Source organism: Podarcis muralis, chromosome 3, assembly GCF_964188315.1.
Source record: "Podarcis muralis chromosome 3, rPodMur119.hap1.1, whole genome shotgun sequence".
NCBI classification, from domain to species: Eukaryota; Metazoa; Chordata; class Lepidosauria; order Squamata; family Lacertidae; genus Podarcis; species Podarcis muralis.
Window position 1 is genome coordinate 45,419,202 of NC_135657.1, and position 12,251 is coordinate 45,431,452.

At 40.0% G+C, this 12,251-nt stretch overlaps 1 protein-coding gene across 5 annotated transcripts in view; it reads right to left on the reverse strand.

Moving 5' to 3' along the window:
- MTR (5-methyltetrahydrofolate-homocysteine methyltransferase) overlaps window positions 1–12,251 on the reverse strand; it is a 72,550-nt gene that overhangs the window by 29,632 nt on the left and 30,667 nt on the right. For 4 of the 5 annotated variants that reach the window (XM_028724099.2, XM_028724097.2, XM_028724100.2 and 1 more), the window contains exons 12-18: window positions 11,968–12,047; window positions 10,649–10,761; window positions 9,806–9,946; window positions 8,249–8,434; window positions 7,572–7,751; window positions 5,988–6,104; window positions 5,756–5,896 (exon numbers count right to left, since the gene is read on the reverse strand). In XM_028724099.2, coding sequence (XP_028579932.2) covers window positions 5,756–5,896; window positions 5,988–6,104; window positions 7,572–7,751; window positions 8,249–8,434; window positions 9,806–9,946; window positions 10,649–10,761; window positions 11,968–12,047 — 958 coding nt within the window. The remainder of the gene's footprint in view (window positions 1–5,755; window positions 5,897–5,987; window positions 6,105–7,571; window positions 7,752–8,248; window positions 8,435–9,805; window positions 9,947–10,648; window positions 10,762–11,967; window positions 12,048–12,251) is intronic. The other variant, XM_077925770.1, reaches the window with a different exon arrangement.

Genomic DNA, 12,251 nt, shown 5'->3' on the forward strand with positions numbered 1-12,251 from the left:
AAATTGTAAATGTGTTGAAGAAGAAAAAATTGGATGTAATCTGTATACAAGAGACTCATGTAGCCAAAAAGCATAAACATGTATTAGTAAATAAGAACCTGGGAATAGAATTCATAAACTCTGGGAGAGAGAAAAAAAGGGGAGTGGCAACGTATATTAATGAAAAATGGGAACCTAAACTGATCTATAAGGACGAAGAAGGAAGGATATTGGGGGTTCAAATAAGCTTTCAAGGAGAAAAGATCGACGTAGTAAACATTTATGCCCCAAATACAAATAGATCAGAGTTCTACAAAAAATTGGAACAAGTGTTATTAGAACTAGGAAATAACAAGACGATATTATTGGGAGACTTTAATGCAGTGCCGACATTAGAAATGGACAGACAGACAGAAAAGAGAAAACGAAAACAAGGAAAGTTACCGGAATCATTTCAAGAATTGGAGGAGAACATGGACCTAACGGATGTATGGAGACATATGCATCCAACAGAAAAACAGTTCACCTTCTTCTCAGAAGCACATAAAAGCTGGGGAAGAATTGATCAAATATGGGCCTCAAGAGAAATTACCCTAAGAGTGATAAAATGTGAAATCCAACCGAGAACTTTCTCCGACCATAATTCAATAACTTTAGAAATAAAAGGAGAATTAGGGGGAGGCTTCAGATGGAGACTGAATGATTCCCTGTTGGACAACGAGGAGGTCATTGAAAAAGCTAGAGCCACATTAAAAGAATATTGGGACTTGAACCTCAATAAAGGAACAAAAATAGAAACAGTCTGGGACGCCAGTAAGGCGGTTTTAAGAGGTTTCTTCATCCAGCAAAACAATCACAAGAAAAAAATAAGGCAGCAAAAGACAGATGAAATACTTAACAAGTTAAGGGAGCATGAGAAGAAATTGTTGGAACACCCGAAAGATGAGCAAAGCTTACAATCAATAAAAATACTACAAAGACAATACTCAATATTAACGAATGAAGAAATAGAATGGAAACTCAAGCTAATGAAGCAGAGATATTTTGAATCGGCGAACAAAACCGGAAAATTCCTAGCCTGGCAATTGAGGAAAAGACAGAAGCAGAACGTCATAAATAAAATAATGGTAGAAGAAGAATTAATAGTAGACCCAAAAAAAATACAAAAAATTTTTCTCAAATTCTATGAGGAGTTATATAAAAAAGGAGAAGAGGACCCAGATCAAATAGAAAAATATTTAGAGAATTGCACAGGGAAAACTATTACAGAAGAAGAAAGAATACAACTAAATAGCCCTATTAGGATTGAGGAGATTGAGAATGCGGTAAAAAAAATGAAATTGGGGAAAGCACCAGGCCCGGATGGGTTATCGGCCAAATATTACAAAGTTTTGGGAGGGCAATTAGCACAAGCTCTCTGTGAAACCATGAATAGCATCCTAAGAGGAGGGAAAATACCCGATTCATGGAAGGAAGCCTTTATAACTGTAATCCTTAAACCAGATACGGATAAATTAAACATGAAGAACTACAGGCCAATATCGCTATTAAATAACGATTATAAAATATATGCGGATATAATGGCCAATAGACTGAAAAAATGTTTAACAAAGTTAATCCACAAAGACCAAGCGGGCTTCCTCCCAAACAGATACCTGAAAGATAACGTGAGGCACGTCATTAATTTAATTGAATATTTGGAGCTTAACAACAATATACCGGCGTCCCTGATTTTTATAGACGCAGAAAAGGCGTTCGACAACGTCTCCTGGAGGTTTCTACTAAAATCGATGGAAAAGGCAGGGATTGAGGGTGAATACTTGAAAGGTATACAAGCAATATACTCAAACCAACACGCCAAATTGATAATAAACAACAACCTCACGAATAGATTTAAAATAGAGAAAGGAACAAGGCAGGGATGCCCCCTCTCCCCGCTTTTGTTCATCTTAGCTTTGGAAGTCCTGGCGAATAAAATAAGGTCAGAAAGGGAGATAAAAGGGATTAAAATAGGATTTAAAGAGTACAAATTAAAAGCTTATGCGGACGACCTGATGCTATCCCTAGAAGAGCCGCAAGAATGCATGGGCAAAGTATTAGAGATCATGGAGGAGTATGGCAAAATATCGGGTTTCAAGTTGAATAAAACCAAAACAAAAATGTTGACGAAGAACCTGAGTAACGACGCGAAGGAGAGACTAGAGAGACAATATGGAATCAAAGTGGCTAAGAGATTAAAATATTTAGGAATCTGGCTTACACATAAAAATATAAACCTAATTGAAGACAACTACACGCCAACATGGAATAAAGTGAAAAAGGACTTGGATGTTTGGAATAGAGTGAATCTTTCGTGGCTAGGCAGGATGGAAGTGATAAAAATGAACATACTCCCTAGGATGCTGTTCCTATTTCAAAATATACCTATCATCAGAGGGACTAAAGTATTTAAGAACTGGCAGAAGACCCTTTCAAGATTTATATGGCAGGGAAGAAGGCCAAGGATCAGATACAAATTACTAACAGATCGAAAGGAGAGAGGAGGACTGGCAGTTCCTGATCTAAAATTATACTTTGAAGCGGCTTGTCTCTGCTGGGTTAAAGACTGGATAACCTTAGAAGACACGGACCTATTAGACCTGGAAGGGGCCGACAATAGATTTAACTGGCATGCCTACCTCTGGTCTAATAAAGAAAAAGTACACAAAGGGTTCTCGAGTCATATTATTAGAGGACCTCTGTATGAAGTCTGGGAAAAAAATAAGAAACTGCTGGAATGGAGAACACCTTGGTGGCTATCCCCTACAGATATCGTGTCCATAAAAAGAAGGAACATGGAAGAGCGAAAACTGACATACGAAGATCTATTAGTAAGATCTCAAGACAGCTGGAAGCTAAGACCATATGAAGAATTAAAGGAGAAGTTGGAGGGCTGGTTACAGTATCATCAAATCAATGCAAAATGGACAGAAGATAAAAAAACAGGAATGAATGAAAAGAAGTCCAAATTTCAAATTGAAGTAATTGAAAGTAAATCAAAGGTATTATCTAAGATGTACAATATACTATTGGAATGGGAAACAAAAGATGAAGAGATCAAAGAAGTTATGGTTAAATGGGCGATAGATTTGGGGCACACCATAGAATACGAAAAATGGTCAAAATTGTGGAATGAAGGATTAAAATTTACGGCAAGCGCGGCAATTAGGGAAAATTTGGAAAAGATGATTTATAGATGGTACTTAACACCAGAAAAATTAAGTAGAATGTACAAGACTGCAGACAAGGCTTGCTGGAAATGTAAAATAAAAGAGGGTAATTTTATACATATGTGGTGGTCATGCGATGAAATCAAAAAGTTTTGGGACCAGATATATAATGAGCTAAAAAAGATATTTAGATACACATTCCCTAAAAATCCAGAGGCCTTTCTACTAGGGATGGTTGGGAAAGAAATCCAGGACAAAGATAAAACTCTATTTCAATATTCAACAGCAGCGGCCAGGATGCTAATCGCTCAAAATTGGAAAAGCACAAATCTTCCAACGTTGAGGGATTGGCAATTAAAATTATACGACTTTATTGAACTGGCAAAGATGACACAAAGGATTAGAAATCACAGAAATACAAAGATAAAAGAGGATTGGAACAAGTTTATGGTTTATTTTGAAGGCAATTTTAAAAACTTACCAAATACAGCAGGTCTGTTATAAAATCTCCGATGTGTAAGTTAGAAAAAATCTTTTGTATACCAGCGGAAAAATGAAACTACTGAAAGTAAATACCCGTAATCAGTAGGGAAGGAAGGTATGGTTTTTATGTTTTTTGGTTGTAGTCTTTTTTCTTCTTGTCCTTTTTTCTTATTTCTCTCTTTTTCTTTTTTCACTCTTTTTTCACTTTTTCTTTATAGTTTGAATGTGTTTGTTTTTTCTTTTTGTGTGGTAACAAGGAATTCAATAAAAAGAATTTAAAAAAATAAAATAAAGGTATTTCCTTCTGAAGAGGCAAGGCATCGATCCATAAGTGGCTCATCAATAGAAAAAGAGGTGCCTCAAGGATTGAAATTTTGGGTTTTTATTTCTGGGAACTTAATTTAAATTAACTTTATCCCTGGCCAACCTAACAATTTTATTTCATTAACCTAACAAATTAATTTGGCTTTGCTACAGTTCCTGTTGGCTATAGTTTATGTTCTGTCACGTAATGGATCACTAATGAATCAAAATCTGTACTTCATCAGCTTAAGAAAGCACCTCATTCTAAATCCCCTTCAACCTCACATTACCTAAGGCACCTTCAGAGAGAACCCAGGGAACTTTGGGAGGCTGTTTGGTGGCAGCAAGTACTTCAAACGGGGCGAAGGGGGGAGGCAGGGTAAAAGAGAGGGGTATAACCTGTTGTGGCCAGATGGGCCCACGATGACACTCCTCATGCGGGAGTTGCTCCAACCCCCTTAATCACCCTGGTTGCTTGTTGTGAGCCTTTCAAGTTCTGTAATACCCATTTTGAGGTGAGGCGATCAGAACGTACACAGTATGCCAAGTGAGGTCCCAACATACTGTAATGGCATTATGGTATCAGCCGTTTTATTTTCAATAAGTTTCCTATTTATCCCTAACATGAACGTTTCTGTTTTCACAGCTGCCACACACTGGGTCAACATCTCCATTGAGCTATTCACCGCAACTCCCAAAGCCTCATTGCTGGGCCAGTCATTGCCAGTCCAGAGCCCATTAACATATATATTAGAAATCTCTATCAGCCCTCTTAGGCTGGACTGAGGGGAACTGAAACTGTTCCCCTTATAGCCGGCAGAAATTAGGGTCTTTATAGTGTCCAAAACTCCAAGCACATCTCTAACAGGAGAAAAAGCAGCTTGGAAGAAGTCTGAGCTGTTTTCTCATTAAATAGGCTGGGGTTTACCAAAGGAGCAGTAATTTTATTCCCTCCTTTGAGAGCTTCTAAGCATAATTATTCTTGCCTTAGGGGGGAAATGCTCATTTAACAAGGTACAAAATATTTACATCCAAACACACGTTCAGAAGAATCCTATGGTATAGTCTTCCTGAGTCTATACCACTTGAGAATGATGTGGGGAAATTGCATGACTGAATGCTCAAAACCTCCCTGCCTGTGGGTAGCTATACTATCAAGGAAACAGATACTAGTTTAGAAAGTTAGAAGAAAAAGACATAGTATTACTTAGGGTAATATTCAAATCATATTTGCGAGCGAGCGAGCACACACACACACACACACACACACACACACACACACACACAGCATTCTGAAATGGTATTGTCACTATGGACTAGACATTGAGATTCTTCAGAATGTGTACCTTGGTTCTTAATAACATTGAATGTACTATAAACAAGCATGTATACACTTGCATATTAAAACAATATGCTTTAATATAACAACAGTGCACGCGGAACACAGAGACTGCATAACTATCAAATATGGTTTTCTCTAGGCATTTCTTGCTATGCTTATCTCTTGCTCTTCCTTTGGAAAAAATTCCACAGGGCTGCCAGACGACTTTCCCTCCAGGCTCAGACCTGCTTATCTTCGACATATAACATTATCATGTGCCCTCAGAATATTCCCCCCGCCCCCACCTCCCAATGTGATTTTGCATCTTGGCAGAAAAACTGCACCACTCACCAAGGAAGACAAATACATAAAGCATTTTTTTTTAAATCCCCAAGGTTCAATGTTTGAATGCCACGGCTTGCATTTTAAAAAAAGAAAGCAGGCAAAATATAAAAATTACCTGGGCGTAACGCAGAAGTTTCTCTGTGGCCTCTGGATCCTTATTCCAAATCAAATCTTCACACAACTGCAACAGCTCCTTGTGGATATCATCATACACAGGCAAGTTTCCCGCATTCACAATCCCCATGTCCAATCCATACTGACGATACAGGAATAGGAGAGGGAAGATAATGAAGACTACAAGATATGCATTCTGGTCAGAAGCTGTTTTGTCAAAATGCTCACATTACCTTAATGGCATGGTACAGAAAAACTCCATGCATCGCTTCTCGAATAGCTTCCATTCCCCGAAAGGAAAAAGACAGATTGGAAAGGCCTCCACTTATTTTGGCTCCAGGCAGAGTTTCCTGACAACAATAGGATAAGCAGCAAGCTCATGATAAAAACCTATTTTCATATCAGAGGCCTAAGGGCCATCAGTGAATTCATGAAGCACATCTTTGTGGTCTAAAGGACAGTAAGCTACCCAGGCACACAGCAGTGTCTGGGCACCATAGAAACAGCGGGTGAAAAATAGCTATCACTCCAGGCAAGGTTTCTCTCAAAACATAGTCTATCCCACATTCAAGGCTGTGCATTGTCCCACCTGGATTATTTTAACATTCTATTTGCTATTCCTGGTCAGTCTACAGATTACCGTAGATAACTTGCTCATTTATTTCCCTTAAGTTAACCTTACATTCATTAAACTAAGGAATTTCACCTCTGACTTTAAACGGCCATATTAGAGCCAGATGTATCTGCATGACTATGAGAAATATTAATCCAGTAGATAGAAGACTGTAACTAGACAGTGGAAATATGAGTTAAGAGTCCCATCTCAAGGCTCCTTCACTACAAAATTCCTAAGATGATTAATTCACAGGCTGCAGAGACAGAGGGACAGAGATCCCAACATGCTATCATACACAGATGGAAATCACTGCATATGTGCCTGCAGAGGAGCTGCAATTTGCTTACTAGCACATGGAAACAGAGCTATTTATATGAACATTGACTCCTCACATGTTAAGTTACTGTGTGCATTTATATTGCAAAGAATTTCTACCCAGCCATTGTTGCTTGTGAAGCACAAGCTGGCCAACCTGAGCTCCTTCAGAAGGAAGGGTGAGATAAATCAAATAAATAATAGTAACAGTGGTTGCCTTTTTGGGAGATCATACTCCTTTGTCCTATATCATGATCTATCAAATCATAATATTGGCCTACTTCACAGGGGTGGTGCAGAGATAAATAAAGGAATTCTTATCCTTGCTTTTACACACACCCCCTCGGCTTTAGAAAGAAGGTGCATTATAAATCCACACCAATAAAGATGGTAATAGGTAATTACTATATTTTTGCCCTTTATTTACAGGTAACATACGCACACACACATTTATAATAAAGTATTTGAAGGAGATCCTGTTCAGAGTACAATCAAACTAGAGACAGAATACACTGCAATAATGGAGCCTGTGCTAATTAAATGAGGCAGCTTTCACGTAGCTTGTCAAAGACCTTTTGACTAATCTGCCAACATTTTGCTAAAATTGCCCCATTTAATTACTATAAGTATATTTACACTACAGATAATTGTCTGGGATATTTTTAGACTGATATATAATTTATAATATCTTTGCTATCCGAAGCAGGGCTGAGGAGCTAGTACAGTACAAAAAGAGCTGCATCATTCCACACAGGCCATTGCTTATTTTCTGGTGTGCTCCCCTTCTCCCTCCACCACAATACTTTAAATAATCATCATCATCATCATCATCATCATCATCATCAAACCCCACCCCACCCTCCATTAAAGAACTCCCCAGACTCACTTTTATGGTTTTAGTCGCATTGATAAAGTTAATTGCATACAGATTGTGTTCCTCCATTCCAGTACCTATGGTAAGAATGTTGGGATCAAAAATGATATCGTTCGGATTAAAGCCCACTTTGTTCACTAGGAGGTTGTAGGCTCTGGTGCAGATCGCAATTTTTTCATCAGATTCAGTGGCCTGAAAAAAAGGGGGGGGGGACAAAAAGTGAGAAGGAAAGGCAAGTTTCCTGTCTGCAAGGTTTGACCAGTGAATCTCATATTTTCCATGAGTTACACCAAGGCACCAATGAGCTTCTTATCTGAGTGGATGATAATTTCAATACCCCTATATCAATTCTGCTACTCAGGGGTGTATCATATTCTGTTAGTTCCTCATTTCCTGCTGGTTTGATTCCCAGATGGCATACATACCATATATTTAAAGCTCATCACTTCCCCCACTTTCCTGGGAAATGCAGTTTGTTAAGGGTGCTGAGAATTGCAGCTCTGTGAGGAGTAAATGACAGTTCAAATATTTTTCGGGGGAAAGACATGCTCTTTCAGTGTGCAGTAAATGTGTGATGTGTATGCTGCCCCCCCCCCCCCCCGCTCCTTTACTACTCCGGATTCTGGATATAACAAAAATATTTTGGGACCTTCCTCAAAGCCAGTAAGGTATGTTCAAGTGGTACTGACCTGACCCACTTCATCAAAAGCCATAACCACCACAGCTGCTCCATATCTCTTTATCTTTCTCGCTTTTGCCAGGAAGTCTTCTTCGCCTTCCTTCAAACTGATGCTATTCACTATGCATTTACCTTGGCAACACTTCAACCCAGCCTCTATCACTGCGAAATTTGAAGAATCGATACAGAGTGGCACCTGATACCGGGGAGTGCAAATTTACAAGTTAGCATAGCTAAGTAGATACTTTTTTCTTTGTCAACAACTAAAACATCAACAGGAAAATGTCACAACAGTGTTGATGTTTTCTAACCTGTTATGTAGTTATCCATATAAAAAATAATGTTAGAAGTCCAAAGTTAAAAGAAACACGAAGGAACTTGCAAGCAACTGCCAACAGTGTGGTTTATCAACCCACTTTGTTTCCCCTAAACCAGGGATCTGCAACCCGCGGCTCCGGAGCCGCATGTGGCTCTTTTACACCTTTGCTGCGGCTCCGGGGCGGATACTAGCGAGGGGAGGAGGCACATTGTGCGCCCCGACACTCCCCACTGCGGCGGGCACTGTACTGGCTGTGATGTTGCATGGGGGCGGTGTGTGCGTTAGTCACGCACTGTCCCGACGTCACCTTCCCGCCCGCTGTCAGATCGGACATTAAGGTAAGAAACAATATATGCAGTGTTATATTTGTTTTAAATGTCGCAATGGTTTTGTGGCTCCCAGTTTTTTTTTCCTTCGGAAACGGGTCCAAGTGGCTCTTTTTGTCTTAAAGGTTGCAGACCCCTGCCCTAAACCATAGATCAGACTAGCTAGAGTTTGAGGTTTGAACATAACACTTTGCTTTTCATTTATGTAGTACCTTGGATCCCGAATGCCTTGCAAGTCGAACGTTTTGGCTCCTGAACACCACAAACCCGGAAGTGAGTGTTCCAGTTTGCAAACGTTCTGTGGAACCTGAACGTCTGACGGGGCTTCCGATTGGCTGCAGGAGGTTCTTGCAGCCAGTGAGAAGCCACACTTTGGTTTCTGAACGTTTTGGAGGTTGAACAGATTTCCGGAACGAATTCTGTTCAACTTCCTAGGTACGACTGAATCTTCATGGTGAGCCATCTGCATCTCAAACTGTCGAGGTCCTTCAAAAGAAGAAAAGCAATAATCCTCCCCGCCATTAATAACCCAGCACTTCGAAATGTTTCCTTGCAATACGGGAGCTGTTTTTCCTGCATGGGCTCATCCCACAGGATTACTGCAACATTTAAGTACTCTGCATCACCACATAAGCAGAGCGAATTGCACAGGCTCTGACCACACCATGGTCACCTTGCTAGGATCAGGGGTAACGTTTGAGTGGTTGAGAACCCCTGTACATCTTGGTGGGACCTCTAGCATTACTGCAGTGCCATAGGATGAACTTTCAGGAAAGTGGCAAGTCGGTAGAAATGCAGTCACTAAATACTGTCTGTAGAATTAAAAGATTATTCCTAATACTATATACGCCCCTCCCCCAATTTGCAGCTCTATCTGAAAGAACATCTGTTTTAATCTGACATCAGAAGTTGTGCATACAACCTTGGCAATGTCAGGTTCTGAAGCAATGAAGTTGCAGAATCTGGCCATAGCACATGGCCCATCTAGCATCCCGTCGTCCATATTGAGATCCAAAATTTGAGCTCCCATCTCAACCTGGGCCTTGGCTACACTCAGGGCATCCTAAAAAGGGATCACAAAATATATATATAAATATTTGTAAAAAATATAGTAAATGCCTAAGTTGGGCCTAGCATTAGTGAGTCCTTTTTATATTCCTCTTTGTTGGTGATCATCTCCAATTCTGAATTACATCAAGCAGCTCCCCACTCCCTTAAAACAAAACATTAATATAAACATCTCCCATCCTCTCTTGTCTTACGCAGATTCCTCTTCTCTTTGTTAAGGGTTTGGCTTCACACAGCATATTGGACTGAAATTAGTTTCTTGGGCCGAAACAGAGCCCCATTTGCACATAACCATAGGAGTTTGGAAGCTTCTTTCCTGCAACTTATTCCCACTTATTCCCACACTGCCCTAGTAATGTATCAATTCAGAAACCCTGCAGGCAGAAGCAACAGTGTGGAACCTGTGTGGAAGTCAGGAATTCATGACTCCACTTCGCTCTTTCAGCTGTCCAAGCACAGCTGAAGAAATTCAAATGCTTGAGCACTGTGATGCCTATTAACAAAAATGCTTCCATGCTAGGCCTTTCACCTTTAAAAGAGAAGTGCCTCGACACTTTTTTTCATGCTGAACCAAATTAGTACACTTCCACCAACTGCATGGAAAAAAAGTTCCCTGCCGATAACTTATCTACTACAGACTGAATATGCAAACTCTTAAAATATGGTAAGTCAGAGACAAACTAAGTTGAATGCTTACTTCATAATTGCCGGCCATGATGAGTTTGGCAAACCTCCGTGATCCTGCAACATTGCAGCGTTCACCAATGTTCACAAAGTTGGTGTACTGCCCAATCCTGAAGGGTTCCAAGCCTTGAAAGGAAAAAACGACGACAACAATCAACACAGGTTAAAAAGCAGAACATACAACCTACTCTCAATTCACATAAAGCCCCTGTATAGCAGATGTAGCTCATATGCAAAGCCTAATGAGCTATGCTTTAGATTTACAAGAATATACAGGCAACTCCCATTTTCCGAGTGTTTGATGCACATGCAACCATGCACATGCATGCTGTGTTGAGCACCAGAAGAGGGTGGAACAGGGAAGGCTGAGACATGCATGGTGACCCAGAATGTAACCCGCACATGAACGGAGGGTTGCCTGTACTCTTCTTTATATTTATGCGACTAATGAAACAACTCTGTCCTCTACATGGATGGGAAAAAGCACTAATTCCCCTTGCAACTACAGAACACGGTATGACTAGTGTACCAAAGTTTACTATTTATTGATAAAAAATACTTGTAATGTATTTTGATTTTTTTTAAATGAAATAGCGGTATACAACAGTTATATAAAGACCACATAAAAAGTTAAAATCACAGGTCATCTGCTAACTATTACAGACAATGTTTTCATAATTGTCTGCATAAGCTTGGCAGCATAGAAAGGTTTTCAACAAATAGCTTGAAGACTGAAACAGAAGGTGCCTGTTGAATCGCTATCAACAAAGCACTCCACAGGACTGGGCCAATGGCAATTAGGGCTTGGGTTTTGTGCCAATATCAAATGAGCCTCTCCAACTCAGGGGTCAGAAAATGATGCTCCTACATGTGATCTCAGTGGTCAAGCTGGCATACAAGGGCTCAAGTGGTCCCTATGCTAAGCCCGGCTTGGTAGTAAATGGACAGCCAGAGTTGATGTTCTAACAATGCTGTTGCATGTTGTCAGTCATGTGCCCCCAGCAGCAGTTTGGCTGCTGCATTCTGCACAAACAGCAGCTTCCAGAGTAGGTCCAAAGGCAGCCCCACACAGAGTGCATTGAACTAATCCACCCTTAAGTTTACGAACCCATTGATTACAGTGGTCAGACATTATCTAACTACATCCATCCATCTCTCTCTCTTGGTTTTGTAAACCCTCTCAATTTAATAGCTAGTCTATAACAACATAAATGACATATGCATTCCCAGTAAAATATAGATATCTCAAGGTAAATCAGCAAATAGGGGCATTCTAAAATATACTTTAACAGAATGCAAATCAGGGCAGCTGGATACATCAGTCTTTCTCACCTGAGAGCAGCATGTAGCCTTCTGAAAATGAGGAGGCAGGAATGCGAGGCTTGCATGTCTTTACTGCTTCAGCTATCGCCCTGCATTACAAAACAGCAAAACACAAAACAGCAGCTCAGGGCTATACCAGTATGGATTATGTTCAACTGGAACATGTTAAGAGACCAATACATATTTGCTTATTACAGTCCCCTCTCACTTCTCCTCTAAGGAGCTCGAAGGAATGTACTAGATAGATAGATAGATAGATAGATAATGCAACTCTTAGTAAAAATAGTAATTAA